This window comes from Phyllostomus discolor, chromosome 13 (genome assembly GCF_004126475.2).
Source record: "Phyllostomus discolor isolate MPI-MPIP mPhyDis1 chromosome 13, mPhyDis1.pri.v3, whole genome shotgun sequence".
Lineage (NCBI taxonomy): Eukaryota > Metazoa > Chordata > Mammalia > Chiroptera > Phyllostomidae > Phyllostomus > Phyllostomus discolor.
In genome coordinates this window covers 72,461,861-72,487,183 of record NC_040915.2, presented here as the reverse complement: position 1 = coordinate 72,487,183, position 25,323 = coordinate 72,461,861, and the positions used below count along the sequence as shown (strand labels likewise).

At 44.2% G+C, this 25,323-nt stretch overlaps 1 protein-coding gene and 1 long non-coding RNA gene across 3 annotated transcripts; both read left to right on the top strand.

Moving 5' to 3' along the window:
- Positions 1-3,942: 3,942 nt before the first annotated feature.
- On the top strand, positions 3,943-23,944 carry ZNF202 (zinc finger protein 202). 2 transcript variants are annotated; one of them, XM_036014772.1, is made up of 7 exons: positions 3,943-4,036; positions 17,467-17,965; positions 18,638-18,848; positions 19,187-19,275; positions 20,150-20,279; positions 20,717-20,824; positions 21,360-23,944. In XM_036014772.1, the coding sequence occupies exons 2-7, from the start codon at positions 17,564-17,566 to the stop codon at positions 22,349-22,351; spliced, it is 1,932 nt and encodes a 643-aa protein (XP_035870665.1). In that variant the 5' UTR covers positions 3,943-4,036; positions 17,467-17,563; the 3' UTR covers positions 22,352-23,944. The 2 variants fall into 2 exon arrangements, with proteins under 2 accessions (XP_035870665.1, XP_028383989.1); XM_028528188.2 differs by having other exon boundaries at positions 3,954-4,042.
- LOC118498043 lies at positions 4,053-24,968 on the top strand. Its single transcript, XR_004900564.1, has 2 exons — positions 4,053-5,879; positions 24,521-24,968. It is a non-coding gene; the product is annotated as an uncharacterized LOC118498043 (long non-coding RNA).
- Positions 24,969-25,323: the final 355 nt, after the last annotated feature.

The following is a 25,323-nucleotide window of genomic DNA, read 5'->3' as shown; positions in this document are numbered from 1 at the left end:
ACTTATGTCTATTTTCTAATTTAGGACAGTTAGTGTTCCAGACATTATTTTTTCAAAAAAATTTTAATACATTGTTTGCTTCTCCTTTTGGTACCCCTATGATGTTTGATGTCGTCTCAGAGGTCCCTTAAACTCTCCTTATGTTTTTATTGTTTCTTTTGGATTGGGTGCTTTCTGCTACCTTGTTTTTCAAGGTAGTAGATGTGATCCAGTGCTTCTTCTAATCTGATGTTGATTCCTTTTAATGTATTCTTTTTTAATTACTTTATTGTTCAATTACAGTTGTCTGCATTTTCTCCCCACCACTCTCCCCTTCCCCAGTCAAACCCACCTCCCTCCCTTGCTTCCACCCTCCCCCTTGCTTTGTCCATGTGTCCTTTATAGTATTTCTTGAAAACACTTCCCCCCACTGTCACCTCCACCCTCCCCTCTGGCTATTGTCAGTTTGTCCTTAATTTCAGTGTCTCTGGTTCAATTTTGCTTGTTTGTTTGTTTTGTTGATTAGGTTCCACTTATAGGTGAGATCATATGGTATTTGTCCCTCACCACCTGACATATTTCACTTAGCATAATGCTGTCCAGTTCCATCCATGCCATCACAAAGGGCAGGAGCTCCTTCTTTCTTTCTGCTGCATAGAATTCCATTGTGTAATTGCACCATAGTTGTTTGATCCATTCATTTACTGATGGGCACTTAGGTTGCTTCCAGCTCTTGGCTATTGTAAATTGTGCTGCAATGAACTTTGGGGTGCATAGGTTCTTTTGAATTGGAGTTTCAGGGTTCTTAGGATATAATCCCAGCAGTGGAATTGCTGAGTCAAAAGGCAGTTCCATTTTTAGTTTTCTGAAGAAATTCCATACTGTTTTCCACAGTGGCTGCACTAGTCTGCATTCCGACCAACAGTGCACTAGGGTTCCCTTTTCTCCACATCCTCTCCAATACTTGTTTGTTGATTTGCTTATGATGGCCATTCTGACTGGTGTGAGATGGTATCTCGTTGTGGTTTTCATTTGCATCTCTCTAATGGCTAGTGATGCTGGGCATATTTTCATATGTCTCTGGGTCCTCTGTATGTCCTCTTTGGAGAAGTGTCTGTCCAAGTCTTTTGTCCATTTTTTTAATTTTTTTTTTTTTGTCTTCCTGGAGTGGAGTCGTGTGAGTTCTTTATATATTTTGGAGATCAAACCCTTGTCTGAGGTATCACTGGCAAATGTTTTCCCATATAGCTGGTTCTCTTTTCATTTTAATGCTGTTTTCTTTGGCCATGCAGAAGCTTTTTAATTTGATGAGGTCCCGTTTGTTTATTCTTTCCTTTATGTCCCTTGCTTTAGAAGACATATCAGTGAAGATGTTGCTGTGTGGAATGTCTGAGATTTTCCTGCCAATATTTTCCTCTAGGACTTCTATGGGGTTACAACTTATATTTAAGTCTTTTATCCACCTTGCATTTATTTTTGTGTATGGTGTAACTTGGTGATTGAGTTTCATTTTTTTTGCATGTAGCTGCACAGATCTCCCAACACCATTTGTTGAAGAGGCTATTTTTACTCCATTTTATGCTTCTTCCTCTTTTGTCAAGTATTAATTGACCGTAGAGACTTGGGTTTATTTCACGGCTCTCTATTCTGTTTCATTGATCTATGTGCCTATTTTTATGCCAGTACCAGGCTGTTTTTATTACAGTGGCCTCCTACTTTCAACTTCTAATTGAAGTTCTCAGTTCTATCTCATGAATGGGAGGGAATTCTGGGATTTCCTTGTTTCCTTGTTAAAGAATTAGGTCACATCTCTTCTTCAAGGAGGATTTCTGGTTCATTTATATGAAACTAACTTTTTTTATATGAAACTAATTCTTATAGGGGACCCTAATCATCACAGTTTGCTTTCACATCTTTGTCTTCCGCCCAGTCCTCTCTCACATTTAATTTTGTATCTGCCTGAAATGTAATTTGATGTGTTGTGTGGTTTACTCTGCATGACAAGTCTTTGGAAAAACCATTGCTTTCCTTAGGGCTTTTTCACCTCCTTGTTTCTAATTGTATAAATAAAAGGAATCAGAAGGTGTGAGGATGATATTTAGCACAGATTCCACCTTATTAAAGGAGGAGTGTACTGTGGGTTTCAGGTACATGAACAAAACTGCTCCATAGCCAGGGAGGCAACTCTCAAGTGAGAGGCACTGGTGGAGAACACCTTCTGGCAGCCAGCGGCTTAGGGAATCTGTAGGGTGGCAGAGGAATAGAGGCCTAGGAAATCACAGAGCAAAGCAGTGGCCCTGGGATTACCAGAACAGTGGCCAAGAGACCCAGAAGCTCCAACATTCTTGTGTCTTCCCAAGCAGCTTTCAAGATGGGACCAACATCACTGGATGACATTGTTGCCACAGAATAGCAACTGGATGAGCTGTATTATCTGCCAAAAAACAAGGGTGAAGCCCAACACCCAGGAGCCAAGGCCAGCTGTGGGCAGATGTTGCTGGTCAATGTGGCAGGGTAGCAAAGAGGCTTGCAGATTGTCAGGTAACAGGCAAAAGACATGATAGAGAGAAGGAAGAACTCAATGGTGCAAGAAGTGGAAGAAGGCCTGCAGAAAGCACAGGGGGTGCAGCTTGCTGCTCTTGCCACCATAAAGTTGTCTAGCAGTTCAGGGGTGACTGTGGTGGAATACCGGATCTCTAGGGAAGGACAAGTTGCAAAGGGAGAAATCCACTGGAATTTGTAGCCTGGGCTGAGCCCAGAAAAGGGCAATAGCGAGCCCACTGCCTGCAAGGTTTAACACGTAGATGAGAAAGATCACTGGGAAGAGAGGGATTGGTAGTCCTTGGACACCAGGGAAGCCTACCTAGCAGAATGAACCCTGTAATTGCTCTGCCATTTCTCATGTTCCTGGATATTCTAGAGAATCAGGCAAGAAAGTAGCACCTTAGAATCCCACACTCAAATGCAGTTTAAACCTCTCCTCCCCTCCCCCCAAAAAAAGGAAAAGAAAAAAGATTCTGATTATTCTATTTAAAGTCCTCCAGGACACTCTGCCTCCTTCACACACATGTGCATGAAGCAAGCACTGCCCCGACCAGTGATTTGGCTCATTCTTGTGCTGGTTTTTAGTGGACTGAAAAGTACTAAGTACACTTTATGAGTAGAAAACTACTTTTTCACATTTGTTACAGCAATGAGAATTATCCTTGTAATGTGATGGTTTAGCTGTCAAGAATCCATAAGATCACTTAAAATAGTGTCTATTAACGGTACATACTACATAAGCCCAGGTGGTGGGTTCATAAGAAGTTAACCCATGCTCTAATATTCTGAAAGAACAGATGCCACCTGGAGCATGGTGACTTAGGGACAGAGAAAGTGGGTAAGAGAGAAAATGGCAGGTACAGGCAGAAATGCCACTGACCCAGACAAAAATGAGCAAATGCCCGAAGGAAAACAGAGAACAATGCTACCATAACGCTTCTCTTACTAAGCTCCCAGTTTACAAGCACTGGCATTTAGTCATCAGAGCAACGGTATTGCTACGCCCGTTTCAGAGAACGGGCGCTGAGGTTGAGAGCCGGCCTGCAGCTGAGGGTAAATGCAAGGGCCAGTGTCAAACCCCAAACCGCTCTCTTCCCCCGCGCTTCGCTGACAATTCAGAGGGGGAAAAAAGATTAAGAAAAACAAGTAGAGATACAGGCATCCTAATCAAAACAAACAAAAGATCAAAAACAGAAAGACAAAAAGGAAGCAAGAGAAGTGCGGAGGTGCGGACGGATGCGGTCTGGCCTGAGCCTCTTTGCACCAGGTCTGGTGGGGCTCAGAGACTCAACTCACGCTGGGAACATAGAGAGAACCAAATCTCCCAGTGCCTAGAAAGGCTTCAGCGTAGCAAGGAGGCGGGGGCGGAAGGCAGCTTCCGGTTCCGGGTGCAAAGGCCCCACGTGTTCCGACCCGCCAGGCCCAGCGCGGCTCGGATTCTGTGGCGCTGCTCCGGTTGAGAGTGGGTGGGGGAGAAGCGGGCTGTGTAGCAGCTGCAGGAGCTGTCGGAGCCGGAGCCGTGAGTGCTGGCGGGCTGGGCCGGGCGGGATCGGGCAGAGTTGGGCCGCACAGGGCCGGGGAGAGGGGGAGAGGTCGGAGACCCCGCCCCCCGGAGCTTTGGGGAGATCGCGCTGTTCTGGGGAAAGGGCGGCGGCAGTGTGGTGAGGGGCGCGAGGGGTTGTGGCCCTCACTTGTGCTGGAGGCCGGAGCTGGGAGCTCCGCGGACGCTGGTGGCGTACCCAGCGGCTTTCTTTCCAGCCACCGCCCTCCGCCTCTCCAGAGGCCTGCAGAAAAGCAGTTCGTTCGTACCTCTCCGTTCTTATGCGCCAGCTGGCCACTCGGATTCGAGGGAGGAGTGATCTAGGCCCATTTCTCCCAGCGCTTTCTCATCCCCCCTCTCAGATTGCTCAGGAATCGTCCCCTCGTTCTCCCTGTCCGGACAAACCCCGTCTCCACCGCTAACCCCTCGTCTGGCACACGCAGAACTACTCACCCGTGGTCTTGGAGGCCTTGGAGACGGTCCGGCTTGTGACTTTTACTGTCTCTGGGACAGACCCGAGCCTCTGTTTGAGCCCGCGGCTGCTGTCTCTTGCAGCCCTCCTGCCCCGACGCCTCACCGCCCGTGTTGGCACTTCTTCTCATCACCACCGTTAGCCTCCGCAGGAGTGCGCGCACCCCTGCCTTCTGATTTGACTAAAAGTTGGTTGGTTTGCGTGCCGTGGATATGTTGTGTTCTCTCACGGAGGTCTCGGCGCAGTTTTCATTTTTCTGGCTGTGGATGTTCGTGTCCCTCAGGCGCTCTGATGACCCTGTCTGCCTCGGTTCCTGTACCGACGTTTCCAGAGATGCTCTTACCCTTAGCGTTCGTTCTTCCACCGCCTTGGTCCCGGGAGCAGTGCCACACCCAGGCTCTCGCTGGGAGGCTAGGCTTCGACGTTGCTCTTTCTCTGTCCACACTGCAGGTGACACCCAGGGCAGCCTCACTCAGAAGCTGCAAGGAATACTAATGGAGACTATCATAACTCCTCCCCACCTCTCTTCCAAGCCACCCCTTGCGTGCGCCTTGGTCCAGAAAGCCGCTTCAGAAGGCTGTAGGTAGCCGTGGGAAGCCTGTTTTGCGGAATGTGACGGCACAGCTGCTAGGGTTTGTGGCCACCTGTCCTGAGCAACTTTCTGCTCTTACTAGGTCTCACAAGACGGTGCCAGGTTTGGAGGGAGTAAGGGAATTTTCCTCCAGGACCAGATACCTGAGATTCATAATCTTCACCCCTTTCTCCTCCAGCTATATTCCTTTTGCTCTTTTTCTGTACACTGTATTGCAGCAGTCATTGCAAAGGTACAGCAAGGTTTACTACGGTGTGAGAGACTCTTGGGCATTGCAAATTATACAGGTGAGGTCGGTTACAGATCTACAGCATGCTTTGCCCATTTAATTTGGCACAGGCATAAAACAGAACAGTCCCAGACTCTTCACTTTCGCAAATCCTCCTTTGAATTTGTCCGACACTGGAAAAGTTGGATCTTTTCTTCTTGAACCTCAGATTTACTTGTTCAAGCATTCCCTTGCTTTAGGTACTGGTTCTCAAACTTATACATCTTAAGCACCTGAAGAGCTTGTTAAACACTGCTGAGGCCATCCCCAGAGTTTCTGATAATAGGTCTGGGCTGGGTCTTGATAATTTGCAGTTCTCACAAGTTCTTAGCTGCTGGTGCTACTGGTCTGGATTTCTCACGCTGAGAGCCAAGGCCTTGGTCCAGACTTCTTCACATAAACCGTGCAGCGGTTTACTTGTGGGTGAGTACTTGTGTACTGGAAACTAGCAATATGATCTTGTGTGGGTAATGTAACCACTGAGGTCTGAATTCTTTTGTTTGTAGAATTAAGAAAGTGTACTTCAAAAAAACCTGCAAATACTGTATCATCTTATGCTAAATTGAAGGTGAAATATTGATAAGTTTTCCCCTTAATTTTCTCTCGATAGTTTTTGTTTTGATCCTATAACCTACATACTAGGTTTTGCTGGGAATCCCTAGTATGTAAAATTTCTGCTATTTCTCAACCATATATTAAATTTTGTAAGGTAAGAGCCTGTGCTTTTTTCATCTTTCTCTGCCTAGCACCATGAATTGTGTGGGACTCAAAATTGATGCTCAGTAGATATTTGGAATGAATAAACTCCATCCCCTGCCTTCCTGCCCCTTGAATAAGTTTTTCTCCACTAGTCCTATGCAACGTAGTAAACCAGTACATGGCTATGCCACCTGATCACCCCAGGAGATTGGAATAAACCCTAATGTCAAATGCTCGTAACTGTCCCTGGCATTCAGTGATTCTGAATTTCAGTTTCTGTGTCCAAGTTGGAAGAAAAATAGCTTAGTTAAATTCAACATACTTTTACTGGGTGCCTTTTCTCCTGGAAACAAAAATGAAGAAAATCCTTGCCCTCAGGGGCAGAGATCACAGTGGGAGATTAAGATGCTAAACAGTGTCCAAAGCAAGAATGGCATCCTGGGACTTCTGCTTTGGACAACAGTTTACTCTGCAGTAGAAACCTGATACTTCTCAGATTCCTCTGGCCCAGCCCTCATGGGTTCCATCCTTTATCACCTACGTGCAGGAGCCTCAGGCAAAGCCAGAGGAAGCCACCATTACAAAACTAAAAATCAAGTGAATGACTTTTGAATCCACTGTTCTGAATCTTCCATATTTATATCTTAGGTCAGGCTGCATTTATAATTCTCTGTTATTTTTTTCAATCAAGCAATTGTTTTTCTGTGTGATTGGCACTGACCACGTTCATGGTAGGAATTCATTTATACAGCCACTTTAACTCGGGCTGCTAGGTGAAAGCAGCTGCCATCAGGATGGGGGTCAGGTTTGATGACTGCCCTTTCCTACTTCAGATTAGGTTGGGTTCTCTTTTAACCCGGGGCATATAGATGCCTGCTTTATGTAGATCATTAACTACCTCTGGGTAATAATCCATACATAAGGTTAAAAAGTCTAGCCTCATGTTGGAGATCAACCAATATGATCATGATGGCCGCATATTTAATTCTGGACTCTTAAAAATCTGTATTTGGCCTCTAACCTGCCTTATCTCCAAAATGAATCCTTCTCACCATCCTAGGCTAATATATCATTGCCCAAGCAAGTACTCAGTAAGGAAGCCATATATACTTGTTTCTCTCAACACACCTCTTTTATCACTTCGTAAAGCTGGATGGGTTCTCAAAAGATGATCCAGCTCTCTGCCTTTAAGGAGAGAATAATCTCTATTTTCAGGATGAGGTGATGTGACTTGTCCAAGATGACACATCTTTAGGAAGGAAGAATATGGGTCATCTGCCTCCAAAGGCAAGACTATCAACTGTTCAACCTCTGAACCTTTGGTACACTGCTACAGAAAACATTTTAAGTAAAAAACTAAAGTGAACTGTTGTGAACTTATAGCTTTATTTTTCATGTTCACATTTACACTCTGACATTTTTATACTCGTTTATACTTTGACCCTAACCACAGAATTTCAGGGTGAAAGATATTTATAGCTTCACCTCCACTGGCTTTGCTGTGCCATCACTACTTACCTGGCCTCTTTATCCTTCCTGTCTTCCCCTTCTCTATACTTCATTTTGTTTCTTTGAAACCTGTTGTAATAAGCTTCGAGCCACTTCTTCCCATGCCATTCAAATATTTTATGTTGAATCTAATGAAGGAGAGAAACCTTTAAGGGACAAATATACTTTTTAAAAATTGTATTTTATTTATTATGCTATTACTGTTGTCCCAATTTTCCCCCCTTTGCCCCCCTCCACCGAGCACTCCCCATTCCCTCAGGCAATCCCCACACCATTGTTCATGTCCATGGGTCATGCATATAATTTCTTCCACTACTCCATTTCCTATGCTGTACTCTACATCCCCGTGGCTATTCTCTATCTCCCTATTTGTACTTAAGCCCCTCACTTCTTCACCCATTTCCCCACACCCCCCTCTCATCTGGTAACCATCAAAACACTCTCCATATACATGATTCTATTCTCTCTTCTTGTTTGATTTGTTTTTTAGTTGTTGATAGATTTGTATTTGCCATTTTATTGTTCCTAGTTTTGATCTTCCTTTTCTTAGGTAAGTCCCTATCATGTTTCATATAATAATGGTTTGGTGATGATGAACTTCAGTTTTTTCTTCTCTGAGAAAGAAGCTCTTAAACTGCCCTTCAATTCTAAATGATAGTTTTGGTGGGTAGAGCTATCTTGGCTATAGGTCTCTGCTTGTCATGACTTTGAGTATTTCTTACCAACCTCTTCTAGCCTGCGAAGTTTCTTTTGAGAAATCAGCTGACAGGCTTCTGGGAACTTATCTGTAGGTAACTAGCTGCTTTTCTCTTGCTGTTTTTTAGACTGTCTCTTTAACATTTAGCATTTTAACTATGATGTATCTTGGCATGGTCCTCTTTGGGTCCTTCTTGTTTGGGACTCTGTGCTTCCTGGGCTTGAATGTCTATTTCCTTCACCAAATTAAGGAAGTTTTCTTTCATTTTTTCAAATAGATTTCCAAATATCTTGTTCTCTCTTTTCCTTCTGGCACCCCTGTAATGCGAATGTTGAAATGTTTGAAGTTGTCCCAGAGGATCCTCATTTTTTTTTCCCCTTGCTCTTTTGATTGGATATTTTTTGCTTCCTTATGTTCCAAATCATTGATTTGGTTCTTGGCTTTGTCCACTCTACTGTTGTTTCCCTATAAATTGTTCTTTATTTCAATTTATGTATCCTTTGTTTCTGACTAAATCTTTTATGCTGTTGAGGTCCTCACTAAGTTCCATGAGCATCCTTATAACCAGTGCTTTGAACTCTGCATCTAATAGATTGCTTGTCTCCATTTTGTTTAGTTCTTTTTCTGGAGTTTTTATCTATTCTTTCATTAGGGCCATGTTTCTTTGTCTCCTCATTTTGGCAGCCTCCGTGTTTGTTTCTATGCATTACATAGAGCTGCCATGACTCCCTGTCTTTGTATAGTGGCCTAATGTAGTAGTTGTCCTATACGGTCCAGCGGTACAGCCTCCCCTATCACCCAAGCTGTGTACTTCAAGTCCTCCCTTTGTGTGGGCTGAGTATACTCTCTTGTAGTTGAGCCTTGGTTGCTGTTGGGAGATCAATGGGGAGGATTTACCCAGGCCAGTCAGCTGTAAGGACTGGCTGTGACCACTGACCACCAACCTCCACCTTCTGTGGAAGATCAGCTGTACATGGGCAGCATGCTCTAACATGGTGCTCTAACCATGGTCTGCAGCTGAGTGCACATGGTCCACTGAGTGCATAGGCTCTGGATTTTCCTGGGTGGTGCAGGCCAAAGTCAGCCCCCACCTATGTTCTGCGTGGGGCCATCCTGCATAAACTACAAAGCAATCTGAAATGGCTGCTACTTGTGCTGGGCTTAGAGATTCCCACACAAAACCAAGCTGTGAATCTAGGCTGGTTGCTGTTAGTTCTGGGCCTGGGGCCACTTAGTAAGAGGTATGAATTCTGGGAGCTCAATGAGGCCAGCAGTTGCTTGTTTGAGAGGGTTTAGGAGGTTCTGAGGCATGAGTAAAGACCAGTCATTCATATGAAAAAGTCACATTTAACAGCTTGAGAGGGCCTATCAGTTGGGTGGGATGGAGTCTCAGGAGATCTCTGGGGTGGGGCAAACAGTGTTATCCAAGTTGATGGAGTCTTTGATATGGCAGCCTACTGCTGAATCTGTAGCTCTGGGTGGGGGGTGGGGGGCAGAGGGTGCAGCTCAGAAAAGGAACAATGGCATCTGCCTGCCTTTCAGTCAGGGTAAAAGGAGTCCTCCAGCTCTTGCCTTGATTTCACACACTTCAGTTCTTCCCTGTATGCCAACTAGTATGCCTTCCCTGTATGCCTTTCAAGCTGCTACCCGAGTGCTGGAGCTCAGAGGGAATTAGTCTGAATAAGTCCATGTGTCAGTTCTTTAAGAGGAACTGCTTGGGACTTCACAAGTTTCTTCCACTGACTCAATCCCTACTGGTTTTTGTGGCCAGAAATTAATGGGGACTTACCTTCCTGGAACCCTGGGTAGGGGAGGCCTGGTGTAGGTCTGTGATGCCTCACTTATCCCTCTGTAATTTTTATCCACCCCTGTGGATGTGGGACCAGCCTGTCCCACATCTCGGCCCTTCCTACCAGTCTGGATGGATGTGGTTTCTTTAATTCCATAGTTGTTGGATTTACATTCAACTCGATTTCTGATGGTTCTGAGTGATGGTGGTTCTGTATTTTAATTGTTATATTGATGTGGTTGTGAGAGGAGGCAAGCCATGTTCACCTATACCACCATCTTGGCTGGAAGTCTGAAGATGCTTTTTAAAAATGGTTTTTTAAATATAATTCGATGCATACTGATCATGATATGTTTGAAAGCCAAAAGTCAGTAAATTCATTCCCTTTATTGCTTTTGCCTTTTGAGTTAATTTTTCAAGGGACTTCTTGGGTATACTAACTGTGCTTGCCCCAAATTGCCTCCTCCCCGTTACAGGGAGGAGTGGGGACTATGATATTGGTAAGTAGAAACATTGCTAATATGGTTTAGCAAGATTTAGTGTAACCATGCTTACCAAAGTTTATTTAAATCCTGTTTTTAAATTCCCACCCTTCTTATCCAATCCTAGCTTAATAGGGGCCTTTAGAGCAAGGACTCTTCTTCTGGCTTCACACTTTACTTTGGATATAACAGTTAACAGGCTGCAATTTTTCCTGTACATATTTTTTTTAAGATTTTATTTATTTATTTTTAGAGAGGGAAGGGAGAGAGACAGACAGAGAGAGAGACAGAGAGAGAGAGAGACATCAATGTGCTGTTGCTGGGGGTTATGGCCTGCAACCCAGGCATGTATCCTGGCTGGGAATTGAACCTGCGACACTTTGGTTCGCAGCCCGTGCTCAATCCACTGAGCTATGCCAGCCAGGACCTGTACATATTTTTTATCTTTTTTTATAGTTACAATGAAATAATGGTCTATTTGCTTGTTTAACATTTAAATCTTGCCTTCTTCCCAAAAGGATTTAAAGCAAATTGAAAAAGAACAGAATATATTAAGCATCTGCCCTATGCCAGGCTCTGTGCTGAGAGATTCTCTGTTACTTCATTTCCTCGTTAGAACAACCATGTGAAGTAGTATGAGCCACATTCTGAGGATGAGATTGAGACTTAGAGAGTGTCACATGGCTAATAAGGGAGGAGATGGATCCAACCCAGGGCTCTAAAGCCCCTAACCATTATGTGGAAAGTGTGGGTGAACATTTGTGTATAAGACAATTAATGTAACAAAAGAATCTTTCCAGTGGAGGGAACATACCAGAATAATCTTTGGTTTTAAAGAACAATATAGCATTGGGAAAGTGCAGTTAACAATTTTTATTAGTTGACTTCTAGTCCAGAATGACAAGAGGAGCTCTTCAAATGACCCATTTGAAGTCATTCAAATTTGTAGGTTCTGGGCCTGCATTAGTGTAAAAGACAAGAACAGAGACTGGGAGGGATGTAGAAGTCTGTTAAATGTAATCTTGGAACCTTTCTGATCACCATTTTCTTCTGAAAATTGATTTTTTGCTACTAAATAGGTCACCATCTCTCCTTTAGATAGATAATATGTGACTACAAACCTTGTCATTTAGGCTCCAGAAAGACCACCACAAGTAGTAACATTTTAAGGTAGAGAAGCAGATGAGTGGAGTTGAGTTAGGATCTTCACAGCCCTCTGACACATTCAGATAAGAGGCAGAGACAGCTGGACCATAGATTGGAGAACGGTCTTAACCTTTTTCACATCTTTCCCTCAGTTCTGCCCTGTACTCACTAGAAATACACACTCAGAAGACTAGGAAATGAGGCCCAGGCTTCTGAAACACCTCTGTACACATTATTTTAGTGCCTTCTGGGATCAGGTCTCACTCTTCCTGGCCTGGCTTCACATTCCCTATTATCCTGTTCAGTTTTTATCTGTCAATGCAGAACACTTCCAAGGACAGACATTGAATGGAAAGGTATTAGAAGAGTCAGGACAACAAATCTGCAAGACAGACTTGCAGTGTAAGTACACCCCATGAATTACAGAGTAAAACAGTGTCCATTTTCTGTCTCTAATATAGATACCTGACATTTGTGACCACTTTAGTTCATAAACTGAACAGATCTCAGTTCACTGTTTGGGTTAGGAGATTAGTTACCTGCAGAGGGCTTTACCCTGTATAAGTGCTCGTGTGTGCTGTTTCATAAAGCCCTAGAGCAGCTCCAGTTTCTGGAGGATCTGGGGCTGGACCATTCATCTTTGATACATAATCCAGTGCCCTTTCCACAGCACCACCTGCCTCCCATTCCTTCCCATGTCTTGCCCCACCAAGGACTCCTCTTCCTTTGTTCTGCTGCTCTTGACCTGTTTGCTTTTACCTCATTCTCCTGGACTGCCAAAGTAAATACACAAAAGCATTGGAAATCTCACTTCATGATTTTGGAGGGCATTTAAAAATGGTGGTTTTAATGTGGTGCTGTTACATTTTTCCCCCGTTTGGAAAACAAAGCCCTGTGAGAATAGAACCCTTCAGTCAATGCATGATCTATAGAATCTACAGTAGGGAATCTCTTGTAGCTAGTGCAGCATGAAAACAGTGGGGGTTCCTAGTCCGCCTCACTGGGTGTGGGTTCTCAGACTTTTAAGATAGCAGAGGTCCCTTAAGCCAAGAGACCCTATATGTATGAATTCCACCTTCTCTCCCTGCCTTGTAAGATTTGCAGGGGGACAGGGGATTGGAAGCTTTGTCTGGATAAATCGTCATTATTGTAGCTCACTAAATTATTGGATGTCTGGTTTTGTGCTTATTAAAGTTGATTTAAATCCTCAAAGGAAAAGTATTTTTCCCCCTGAATGTATAACTTTGTGACTTGATTTGGGTTATCCCAGGGCAACTGGAAGATTCCTTGTGATGCTGTGGTTTCATCACATTAGGAACCACTAGGAGTATTACAACCCAAGTAATCAATGGTTTTTACTTATTCTTTTGTGCAGCACATGGTTTGTTGGATAAACAAATGAGTAAGAATAAGACATGGTATCTATTCTTCCACAGAAGGACTTTTAAAAACTTAAGAAGCATTTTATGTGTGAGCACCTGTTTTGTGACAGGCATTGAGCCAGGTGCTTTATGACCCTTGGCCTTGGCTTTACAGTGTGGTGAGTTAAATAGCAAGATGAGCAATTTTACCACAGAAAAAATAGGTATGTGTGTGCTGGGATGTGGGGTGGCGCAGTTCCCACGGAAACCATCTTGAAGGGTCAGGGAAGGCATCCTGGGAAAGCTAAAACCTGAGGGATGAGTAGTTAACCAAGTAAAAGGGATAGAAAAGGGTTTTTCAGCCAGAGTGAATGACATCTTAAAGTCCCAATGAGGGCGTAGAAAAAAGAGACAGAATGGTACTTTGAAGCAGTGACATTCAGTGGGAGTGGCAGTCACAGGAGAAAAGAGGTAGGGAAGGGCCTTGAAGGACTTTGAAAATCAAATCGTAACTTGAAATTTATTCTGTGAACAATGTGAAGCCTTTGGCTGATTTTGTGTATTAGAAAGTTCACGTCAGACCTTCCCTCAATATTTTAGGTGCAACTAATGTTGAGGGGGCTCCTGCCCATTATTAAATTTCTGTACCCACTTGCCCCACCCCACAAAAAAAAAAAGCCTAAAATGTATAGGTTCCAGAAATTTAAAAACTAGAGGAATAAGTACAAGCTAACTCCACCACAGCCCAAGGAGATTTCAAATCACAATTAAGTCTCCCAGAGTTCAGGGTTCTAATGCATGTGCACCAGCCAGGAGACGTGAACAGGTCAGCTGGTGGGGATGGGGGAGGTACGTGGACTTGAACCATCTGACAGCCTGGAGCCTTGACTGGCTGCCCCCTCCATGGAAATCTGTCTAGTGATAAATGGAAAGGATAAGGAAGGGGGCCTGTATAACCTTGGGTAGGACAGAAATCACACACAGGCAAAGGCACAAATATACCAGCATAATTCAGGAATACTCTTGAGAAGTTAACATAAAAACTGATCCAAGAGCATTGGAACCATTAGTTTTTAGGTAAAAGCACATGAAATTATATTAAAAAGCTCTCTTTATAAGCTAGGGCTCTCAGAACTCCCATAGGTAAAAGCACATGAAATTATATTAAAAAGCTCTCTTTATAAGCTAGGGCTCTCAGAACTCCCAAAGTAAAAACAATCTCATTGAAGATGGGCATGAAATTTTAAAAATTTCAAACCACCTGCGAAAACAAATTTCCATGAGGTAGAGACAGCAGACTCAATAAGCAGGAAACTAGCATATGAATATCTAGAGATACAGACTATGAAAGTGTATAGTAAATATTTTAGGATAATGGCAAAACGGGCATGAGCAATGTGATATAGATAATAAAAGTGAATAACGGTCATTGAAATTAAACTCGATTCATTTGATGGGCAACAGCACATTATATACAGCTTTTAAGAGTGGACTAATAATCTTGAAGGTGAATCTGAGGCAGTTCTATTGAAGTGCAGAAACTGGAAAATGAAGAATTCCTCAAGTTAAGTGTGAAGACTACATCTTGGTCTGGAGGGGGCAGGACCAGGAATACCAGTGGTAAAACTTGAACCAATCATTCCTTCAACACTTGAGCACCTGTTTTGTGTCAGTGAAGTGTAGGAGCTGGGAATATCATTGTTTTTAAAGGATTCCATTACAGTAATGCCTTTTAGTGGGTCAATGGCTCAACCAGGGGACTGGCAGTGGAGATGAGATGGATGAATTTGAAAGACATTTAGAAAGTAGAATTCACAAGATTGGGGGACTAACCGAGTAGAACATAATGGGGGAAAAGACTGATTCTTCCTGTTAAAGTAGGAAGAAAACCTCAAACTGGAAGTTTATTTATTTAAATGCATTGCAGCTGTCCAGAAAGTATCTATCCATGTAATATGAGAGACATTTATTGAAGAAGACACAAGATAAAAGAAACAATGTACACAGAACGATGATGCCTCAGTTCCTTTCAAAGTAGGCACCTTGGGACCACACAAATTTCTCCCTATCACCAACAACTGTCCCTGTCATATTTTCCTCAATTGTCTGAAATCTCTTCCCTTTCAAAGGTGATTTTAGTTTTGCAAAAAGCCAGAAGTCACAGGGTGCCAAATCTAAGGGCTGCATCACCTGGGTGATTTTGTTTTGCCAAAAAAAAAAAAAAACACTGCATGAGATGTGATGCATGAGCAAGCTCATTGTCCTGATGAAGATGCCAATCACCAGTTGCCCATAACTGCAGCCTTCTGAATGTGAATAGTTTCCATGGAGGAATAGTCAGGCTTAGTGCAAAATTTGTTGCAGATTCATTGCTATACTCAGTCATTTTGAATATAATTGCCAAAGAAAACCTCTCAGAGGACCTGAAGCCTAAGCTATGTATTTTGAAAGATAAGTGAAGTCTAACCAAATGAAGAGTAAAGTCAGAAGGAACAGCACATTCAAAAGCCAATCAGTATCAGGCTTTTGTGTGCTTCACATGCCCTCAGGTGTGTATGTGTTTGAAAGGATTAGAGAGAAGGGTAAAGGGAATAAGATGAAATTCAGCCTAATATATGCTACTTAAAAGTTTGCATTTCACTCACAAAGGGGGGAGTGAGCGAAAGTCTTAAATAGGGACCAGATTTGCCAAAACCACTCACTCTTGTGACTGGTAACTTGAGGGTAACAACTTTGGAGGCAGATAGCTGACATTTGGAGGTACTTTCAATAATACAGATCAGAAGTGATAAGGACCTAACCTGCAAATCATGGGGATGAAGAAGAGGGCACCTGGGAAAAAATAGAAACAAACCATGCAGCATTGAGGGTTGGGTGTATTTCATGCAGAAGGAACAGCCTCCATACAGGTACAGAGGCCTGGAAAAACACTATTGTAGGGAGACTGGCAATGAATTTGTTATAGCCAGGTAATAGAAGAGGGTGGGATATGAAACATAAAACATAACTTGAGGGCTGGTTGTGAACAGTTTCATGTGCCATGCTAAGGATATTGGAACTGATCTTACTGTTAAATGTTGAGTGATGCAGTTGGATCTATAATTTAGAAATTTTTAAAAAGTTAACATTGGGGTGCCATCATTCTTCTGAGCACTTCACAGATAATAATGCATTTAATCCTCATAGTAACTACTAAATACCTATTACCTTCATCCTGTAAATAGGGGAACAGATGTGAGAATATGAACTTGCCTATGGCCTTCCACCAAGTGAAGAGTAGTAGAGCCAGGATTCAAACCCTAGCATCCTGGCTCCAGGACTCTCCCTCTTAACCTTACACACCCAGGTGTTTCTCCACCAATGTGCACATAGGAACACACATGGCATTTCTAAAGATACCACTGCCTAGACTGACTGAATCGGAATATCCAGAAGAATGATGTCTGATACTATGTTTTGCAAAAGCTCCCCAGGTGAAACTCTTGCACTTGGCTCACGGTTGAGTACTGCCAGGATCCAATTAGGAAGGTTCATCAGTGGTCCAGGTGAGAAATGAAGACCCAAACTAAAACAGTCTGTGGGAAAGAAGAGGAGGCCTAAGAGTTAGAATTGGTTTAATGAGCTAGCTGTAAGCACTGGGGAAGAATCCAAGTTGAACTCAAGGATTACAAAGTTGAGTCTTAACAAGTGATGATCCAGACAAGGCTGGATTCCACGAAGGGGAGAGGGTTTGTGAGTAAGAATAATGCGTTCAGTTTTGAACACTGGGGTTGGAGTGCCTGTAGGTCTTCCAACTAAAGATGTCTTAACAAGAGGAAAGTTGCTTTTTGGGGTGCCTATGTGCCAGCCACTGTAAGTGGCTTTCCTCACTATTAATCCATAAAATCCTCACCTTGCATCTCTTCAGTGCTCCCATTTTACAGAAGAAATTCATGCTGGATATGACTCAGTTCAGAATGAACTTTGATAAGGCCTTCCCTATTTCAGCCACGTTGCTGAGTGAGGCTCTTCAGAGAATATATGCCCTAATATACATGTATATGTGTCTGTATACAACAGACCTTAGTGCCACAGTTTTCAGCAAGTGGTTATGAATGTCCTTACCACTTGCTGTTTTCGTCATTACAAGTCTCAGTGAGAAATGGAAATGCCTATTTGTCTAGGTGGTGTGAGCCTTGCCTAGGAAATGGGGTGGGGAACATCCCTCCAGGCATAGGTCATCCTGTTCCAACCAGATCTGTTTACAACATGTGGTTATGGAGATGAGGGGAAAGGGGGCTTAATAGTTTGAAGAAGTGTTATATACACAAGATTACGATTAGGTTCAGAACTGCTGTCCCTGTGTAGAATTTCATGCTTACACTGTTTGTCTCTACTTCTCTACCCAGGTCCCTTGGGAGAAACTCCTCGAGGTGCCCAGGCTGAGACTGGGGGGTGATGGCAGTGTGAGCTCTAGATGGTGTGAGACCGGCCCAAAGCCAGACAATGGCTGCAGCCTTGGAACCAGAGGACCAGGATCTTTGGGAAGAAGAGGGGATTCTAACGGTGAAATTGGAAGACGATTTCACCTGTAGGCCAGAGTCTGTCTTACAGAGGGATGACCCTGTGCTTGAGACCTCACACCAGAACTTTCGACGCTTTCGCTACCAGGAAGCAGCAAGCCCTCGCGAAGCTCTCATTCGACTCCGAGAACTTTGTCACCAGTGGCTGAGGCCAGAGAGACGGACGAAGGAGCAGATCCTGGAGCTGCTCGTGCTGGAGCAGTTCCTCACTGTCCTGCCCGGAGAGCTGCAGAGCTGGGTGCGGGGCCAGCGGCCAGAAAGTGGCGAGGAGGCTGTGACGCTGGTGGAGGGTTTGCAGAAACAGCCCAGGAGACCAAGGCGGTGGGTGAGGAGGGGGAGTCCTGATCTGTGTGATGTGGAGGGGGACTACTTGCTGGAAGGATGGATTTGGGAGTAGGTGGGCTTACAGGGCCCCATAAACCACCCTTTAAATCTGATTAGCTCTGCCATTGGGTTGCACTTAGATCCATAAGCCCCATGGGCAGAGGTGGTGTCTGTGTGTGTGTGAGTGTGACTTTCTGGTTAACACCTGCCTAGGGCCTATCTTAAGTGCCTTCATCACCCCAGGGTCACATGGGTTGGTTTTCTCTTTGAATATTGAATCTCCAGTTCTGGGTGAGGGAGATTTTTGTCACTTCCTCAAAGGGTCTCATAAACCCTCAGTCACTGAGTCCCCGCTCAGGAAAACAAGACAGGGAAGCAAACCACGAGGATCGCTGCTCAGGTGGGATAGGTGGGATAGGTGGAAATGGGAAGGCTGACAGGGACATGGTGGAGGGACATGAGGAAGCAGTGCAGTATCTGATCATCCCTGCTTTGTTCTGTGCGGACAACCTTCAACAACTCCTCGCATGCCCCAGTGGAACTGGAGTTCCCCTCTTCATCCGGGTCCCTCTGGGAGTTTTTTCTGTTGGCAGCTTCGCCTAAAATAAGCCCTGGTGACAACCAAGACTTTCCTCCTGACTTCATGGTGACTGGAAGTTGGAATTATTCCCAGGTGACTGTCCATGTTCATGGCCAGGAAGTCCTGTCAGAGGAAACAGAGCATCCAGGAGCAGAGCCTGAGTCACCTAGTGAGCTGCAGGATCCTGCGCAGACCCTGAGCCCCGAGGAATCCTGTGAGGAGACCACTCAGAGCCCAGCCCTGGGGGCCACAGCAGAGCAGAGCCTGTGCCGTGACCTGGAGCTCCAGCCTCTGCAGGAGAGCGGTGAAGCCTCAGCAGGAAGAGTGGGGGTGGGGGTGCTTCTCTTGTGTCAGCAAGCCTGGGCAGGTTGTAGCAAGAGGAGTTCATAGAATCCAGGGTGTCCAGAGAAGGCAGTACTCACTCGAGTCCCCCATGATCAGGCTGAGCTTGACAGCAGTATTCTTGGTTATTCTCTTGGCATCTGATAGTGTTATACATAGTGGTGTTGGGATAACTTGAGCTGCCCTTAGGCCATTCTGTTGATTCCCACATTTCTACCAAAGATGTTGGGGATGCTCACCTCTTGACCAGTCATAGGGGTGCACTGCATGTTGCTGATCTCTGCCTTCTTTCCTTCGTAGAGGTTCCAGTGCCCCAGGAGCCAAGCCTTCCTGAAGAGAGGACCACTGGAAACCCAGAGATGGCAGCCCTTCTGACTGCGCTGTCACAGGTGCGCCTTCATCTCCTCTGTCCACAGAGGGTTTGTTAGCTGGACACTCAGTGGTTCAGATCCACTCTCCTTTTGTCTGTTTAAATTCTCAGTTCTTCCTTTGTCTGAGGGGTTGGGGCAGTTGCATCTAATGAGATAAACTGTAATAGTCTCAGATCTGCAGGCTCCAAAGAGTCTTTATTTGCCACTGACTAGAAAGGACTTGCTGAATGGGATTATATTGTAGTACACACTCCAGTACAACTTTGCAGTTGTTAGGTTTTTAGGAATTAACTTGCTAAGTTATTTGTGAGGACTGACTGCTGCAGAAACAGTTTCTGAAACTGCATGCTGTGCTCTCCCGGGGATTGCAGTCAGTCAGGCTGTGGCATGGATGAAGGCTGACCATAGGCAGAGCCGGAAGCTAAGCTGTGTGGCTGGAGGAAGAAAGAGTAAGACTTCGAGTTTTTAGACTGCAGTCTCCCTGAATGAAAAAGTCCTGTTTATACCATATAGACTTTATAAGTGATAAGGGTGATTAGAGGTCAGTTAGGGAAAGCTTCCTAGAAAAGATGACTTTGTACAGAAATGTGAGTAACATTAAAGCATCAAAAAAGGAGTTGAACAATGGCTTTTAAGACTTTTTGTAGCAGTACCCTCTAGAAGAACATCATAGATATTAGAGAAAGTGAGGCTGGAGAGCAATAGCAGGGCATTTGTGAAAGGACAAAGTCTGGAAGCAGTGGCAGAGGGTGAGACAAATTTCCTGGAAGGGAGCCAGGTCTCCCCTTTGAGTTGTGTCATCTCCTGCCTGTACCAGAGACCTTCACTCCAGTAACGAGGTAGGAGGCTCTCTGAGGCGTCACATTGTAATGGGGTCCTACTGTCGTTTCAGGGCTTGGTAACTTTCAAGGATGTGGCTGTATGCTTCTCCGAGGACCAGTGGAATGATCTGGATCCAACACAGAAAGAGTTCTATGGAGAATATGTCTTGGAAGAAGACTGTGGAATTGTAGTCTCCTTGTGTAAGAAATTTCAGATGTTTCTGGGATATTCTAAGCACAGAGGTCTTTCTCCTTTTGGTAATTATGGTAGTCTTAGAGCTGAGACTGCATGTACTACACTTATGCCTATTTTACCAAAGATACTGAAGGATTAGCTAAGAAAGGTGATACGCTTCTAATTTAAAGGGAAGAGGAAATGCTCAGAAAGTGAAACTTCTAATAAGAAAATAAAGTTGTAATATCACAGCTTCAGGATAGTTGAGGTAAGCATGAGTTTTTGAAACAATAAAAGTTGGAGATAATTATTGAGCTGTAGGTGAAAGGCAAAAAAGGCGTGCAGTGCTTGGTTGGAGGTGCTGAAGATACAGAAACCAAACATTTGATTGACCAACCTGGCTGATCTTTTAACACGGAGTTGTCTAACCAGTCTTGATGTCCTGTTTCCCTCTCTTGAACAGCATTTCCAATCCCCAGACTAGATGAGATTTCCCATGTTAGAGAAGAACCTTTGGTTCCAGATACTCTAGAGCCTCAAGAGCCAGAAATCCTGAGTTTTACCTACACAGGTAAGAAAAGACAAAGGCAGCCTTCCTCCCCTGAGCTGGCAGTGCCTTTAGTCACTGCTGCTCCCACCCTCTGGGGTACCCCTCTCGGTTCTTATAATCTGTCCAGCATCACTACTGTCTTCCTCCATATGCCACATTCTTCATCCTTTTCCTCCTCTTACCCTTGCCCATCATTCGTTTGAGGTATATGTGAAAGGAGGGAGAAAAAAAACAGGACATCTGTAATTGTGGCTATATCATTTACTAAGCAGTTCACTTAAACTCTATACCCTCAATCTCCACATTTGTGAAATGAGGATATTTGTCCACATTAAGGTTTTCTAACAGCTTGAGGTCACATAAGACAAGTGCCTAGGCTATCACAGGCATTCAGATGACTGATTATTTCCTTCTTCCCCAACCCCTGCAGTTACAAAATAAAGCTTTCTTGCTGTGTGGTCTGGCCCTTCCAGGACTGTTTTAGAATCCCCCTCATTGTGTAGAAGGTGCCATTACCTATGTAATTTTCCCTTTTCTCCTCCTGTCCTATCTTCAGGAGATAGAAGTGAAGATGAGGAAGAGTTTCTTGAGCAAGATCTGAGTTTGGAGGACCTACACATGTCTGTTTTAGGAGATCCAGAAATCCACCAGACTCCAGATTGGGAAATAGTCTTTGAGGATGATCCAGATAGACTTAATGAAAGAAGATTTGATGGAAATATTTCTCAAGTTAATAGTTTAACAAATCTTCAGGAAACCACGCCTATCCACCCACTGTTAGGGAGACATCATGGTTGTTCTGTATGTGGAAAAACTTTTACATGTAACTCCCATCTTGTTAGACACCTGAGAACTCACACAGGAGAGAAACCCTATAAATGTGTGGAGTGTGGAAAGAGTTACACACGGAGCTCTCATCTTGCCAGGCACCAAAAGGTTCACAAACTGGGCACACCTTATAAATTTCCCCTAAACCGGAAGAATATGAATGAGACATCCCCTCTGGTCCCGGCTGCGAGAACTCCACCTGTTGAGAAGCCCTATAGATGTGATGATTGTGGCAAACACTTCCGTTGGACTTCAGACCTTGTGAGGCATCACAGAACACATACAGGGGAAAAACCCTTCTTCTGTACTATTTGTGGCAAAAGCTTCAGCCAGAAATCTGTGCTAACAACACACCAAAGAATCCACCTTGGAGGCAAACCCTACTTGTGTGGAGAGTGTGGAGAGGACTTCAGTGACCACAGGCGATACCTGGCACACCAGAAGACGCACACTGCCGACGAGCTCTATCTCTGTAGTGAGTGTGGGCGGTGCTTCACCCATAGTGCTGCATTCGCCAAGCACCTGAGAGGACATGCCTCAGTGAGGTCTTGCCGCTGCGATGAGTGTGGGAAAAGCTTCAGTCGGAGGGACCACCTCGTCAGGCACCAAAGAACACACACTGGTGAGAAGCCATTCACTTGCCCGACGTGTGGGAAGAGCTTCAGCAGAGGCTATCACTTAATCAGGCATCAGAGGACCCACTCAGAAAAGACCTCTTAGCTAGAAGCCCAACTCAGGAGATCTACGCTTGGCTCTGACCCAGGCACGGGCTTGAAGAAGCCCTCTGGCTATCCTGGGGAGGCCTTTTCCAGGGAGTCTCCCTGACTTGCCCAGATCGACATAACTTCTAACCCCCACCCCAGGCAGAGCCTCTCAACTTCTCCTTGAGAAGCTATTTTGCCCAAAATTATAACTTGAGTCAAGGCTCATTCCTTGACTGGAGTGCTCTTGCCTCTGTGTCATGGGTATGAAGTAGGAGAATTAGAAGACTTAAGAGTTGTGGCTATTCTGTTTTTCCCAATAGGCTGTTAGCTATTCTAAAGACTACTCAACAGCCTGAAGTTTAAAGTTGCCCAGAAAAACCATTTAGATTTTGTAAGGGACCAGCCTACAGGACTCTGTCCTTCCTGGGCTCAGATCTTAAAGCACACAGCCCTGAACTCAAGGCCGGATATTTGCATCCTGATGGCTTTGCCACACGTCACAGGATAACTACACATCTCACTGACTCACTTCCTCACCATGCACTTTCCTTGATACTGGGGAGAGTTGGGAGAAGTGTATGATGGGTGAAAACCTCAAAGCTGCTTCATGTGGACCTTGTCAGGGTGCTCCCTTCCCTATGGTCAAAGTCACACCAAGTGCCGACACTGCTAGAAAGGAGGACCTAGTCTGAAGCCTCTTTCCTTGTGTGGGGGGTTTTTTGTTAGAACACTCATGCTGTTAGCCTTCCTACTATTCTACCAGTCTCAGTTTTGTCCCTAGCACTTCTCCTACCACAAGTGAGATGTAGCATTTGGGTGCTGAGGGATTTAGTAAAGCATAATTAAGTCATAATGAAAGCATTTACATTCCCACATATGTACCAACCCACTCACGCCACCTTCTTCACAGGGGTGTGTGAGGGAATTTTGAAGAGTGTCAGTTTATAAGGGCACTATTAATTACAGAATCATGACTGACTGGGTCACCTCACTTAAATGAAGAAAACCGCAGATCTGAGATCAGATGGAAAAACTTAAGAAAAAGCTATTGCTGCTGGCCAAGGCCATCAAGACTATTCTGACACCAAACCCCCATCATCCTGACCCTGGTCCCTGATATCAGGGAAAGTTATGCATCCCAGCACCTGGGACCCTGAAGAATTTACCAGGAGTAAATGGCTTTCATGTGTTTGCCTTGTTTGCTTTTTCTTATGTTATTTCATTTCCATGTAAGTAAGAACTAAATAGTAGTACCATGGCCCAGGGATCTCTGTTGCCTGATAAAGGTACCATGGAAATGAGGCTGAATAAGTATGAACATCACCTGCGTTGATTGTGGGAGTGGCAAGGACTGGGAGACTGTCCTCCATGAATGGAGCACAGGGTATGGGATTAAAGCATGAGAAGGGAGATGTCTGTGTCTGGTTTCTTCCACTGTTTTCCAATGCATGTGTACCAGGGTACACCAGAGGAATATGGGCAGGGTAATAAGACCCCAATCTTAATAGCCCAACAAGGAAATTCTCTTTTTGGTCAGTGATGATATTTTAATTGGTTTGGTTTTAATACCAGTCAACCATTGTCCTTTAGAAATATACACATGAAATAAGTAAAAACACTGGCGGCCAAGTTCTTTGGTTTCTGAAACTTTCCATTTTACCTATTCACTTTCCAGGGCTTCTGGTTGCTGATTCTTCTAAACATCATTTATATTCTCAAAGAGATCAGGGAGTGCAGAGTAGTTTTCCATGAGGACAGAGAAGCTTGGTATGGTTAGCAAAGCCACAGGTGGAATACTGGTGCACAGGAAAGGCCTGGACCTGGAGTTTGCAGAGACTCCTAGCATGCAGACATTGCTGAACCACAGGTCTACACAATTCTTTCTAGGTAGAATGTTGCACCTTCAAAAGGTAATTTCTCCTAGCTAATAAGTTGACTAAATTCTGGCACAAGAATTTAATGAATTGGCACAGGTAAAGGAACAAGCTGCCTTTTAATTTCGCTTATTTATCTGCATTAAGTGCAATAAATGAACATCTGTCAAGAGAATTCCATATAAGGGAAAGTGGAGAGACTGACCCAGTTGGTTGAGACAGAATATTAATTGTATTGCTGACCCCCTTCAAAATTTCATATGTGCTAACACTAAATCTCTGATCATTTATGAATTACTGCATTTTCTGAGGGTGTTGGAGGGACACAATTTCTCCTAAATTTGAATGCAAGCGGGCCCTGTGTGCAGCAGCAAGGCCAGCACAAGATGAAAAAACCTGGAGTAAGCAAGTAGCAAAACTGCTGAACATCGGGAGATTGTGGAGCACATGTTCTTGTCATTGGTAAGGGGTTCCCTGTAGAATCGTGTTATGCATTGAATCCTGATGTTCTTGAATACTACAGTAGTTTCTGAGGAAGAAAAAAGGCAGAATTTTGAAGATACTGGGAGGAAATTATAAAGTGGTCTAAACCTAGAATTATTAGACTGCCAGAAATGGTGGAACGATAAGCAAATAAAGTCATAAAATCACAACAACATTCAAATATTTGGGCACTAGCTTAGTAATAACCAAAGAATATTTAGCCTTTTCTCCATCCCAAAGTCCTGAGAGAAATAAATAGAAAAAGGTAAAGGCAAAGTATGTGTTGTGTTGTTTTATTCATCTAGAACTTGGACTTCAAACTACAGCAGAATCTAGTCAGTTCTAATGAACTATGGAGATTTCATTTATTGTATCATCAAAATACCAGAAACAAAGCCCCATTCAAGTGGAGTCTAATAGAAGATGCCTTCTCTGCATGAAGCAGCAGAAGAGTGAACAAGAATATGCCTTACTGAGTTCCACAAAGTTGGCAGACAGTTTGCTTCAGTCCTCTCAGGTCAGGATGAGGCAGGAAAAAAGGGCCTCAAGCTCTCATCCCCACCCACCTTTTCAGTTTTGGCTGGAACAGTGCAGACATGACCATCACTAACTATCTGTTCCCTGCTTCTCC

Coding starts and splice junctions, on each gene's coding strand:
- ZNF202 (XM_036014772.1), top strand. CDS start 17,564: ATGGCTGCAGCCTTGGAACCAGAGGACCAGGATCTTTGGGAAGAAGAG. Junction 17,966..18,637: donor CCAGGAGACCAAGGCGGTGG/GTGAGGAGGGGG, acceptor AATTATTCCCAG/GTGACTGTCCATGTTCATGG. Junction 18,849..19,186: donor CCAGCCTCTGCAGGAGAGCG/GTGAAGCCTCAG, acceptor TTTCCTTCGTAG/AGGTTCCAGTGCCCCAGGAG.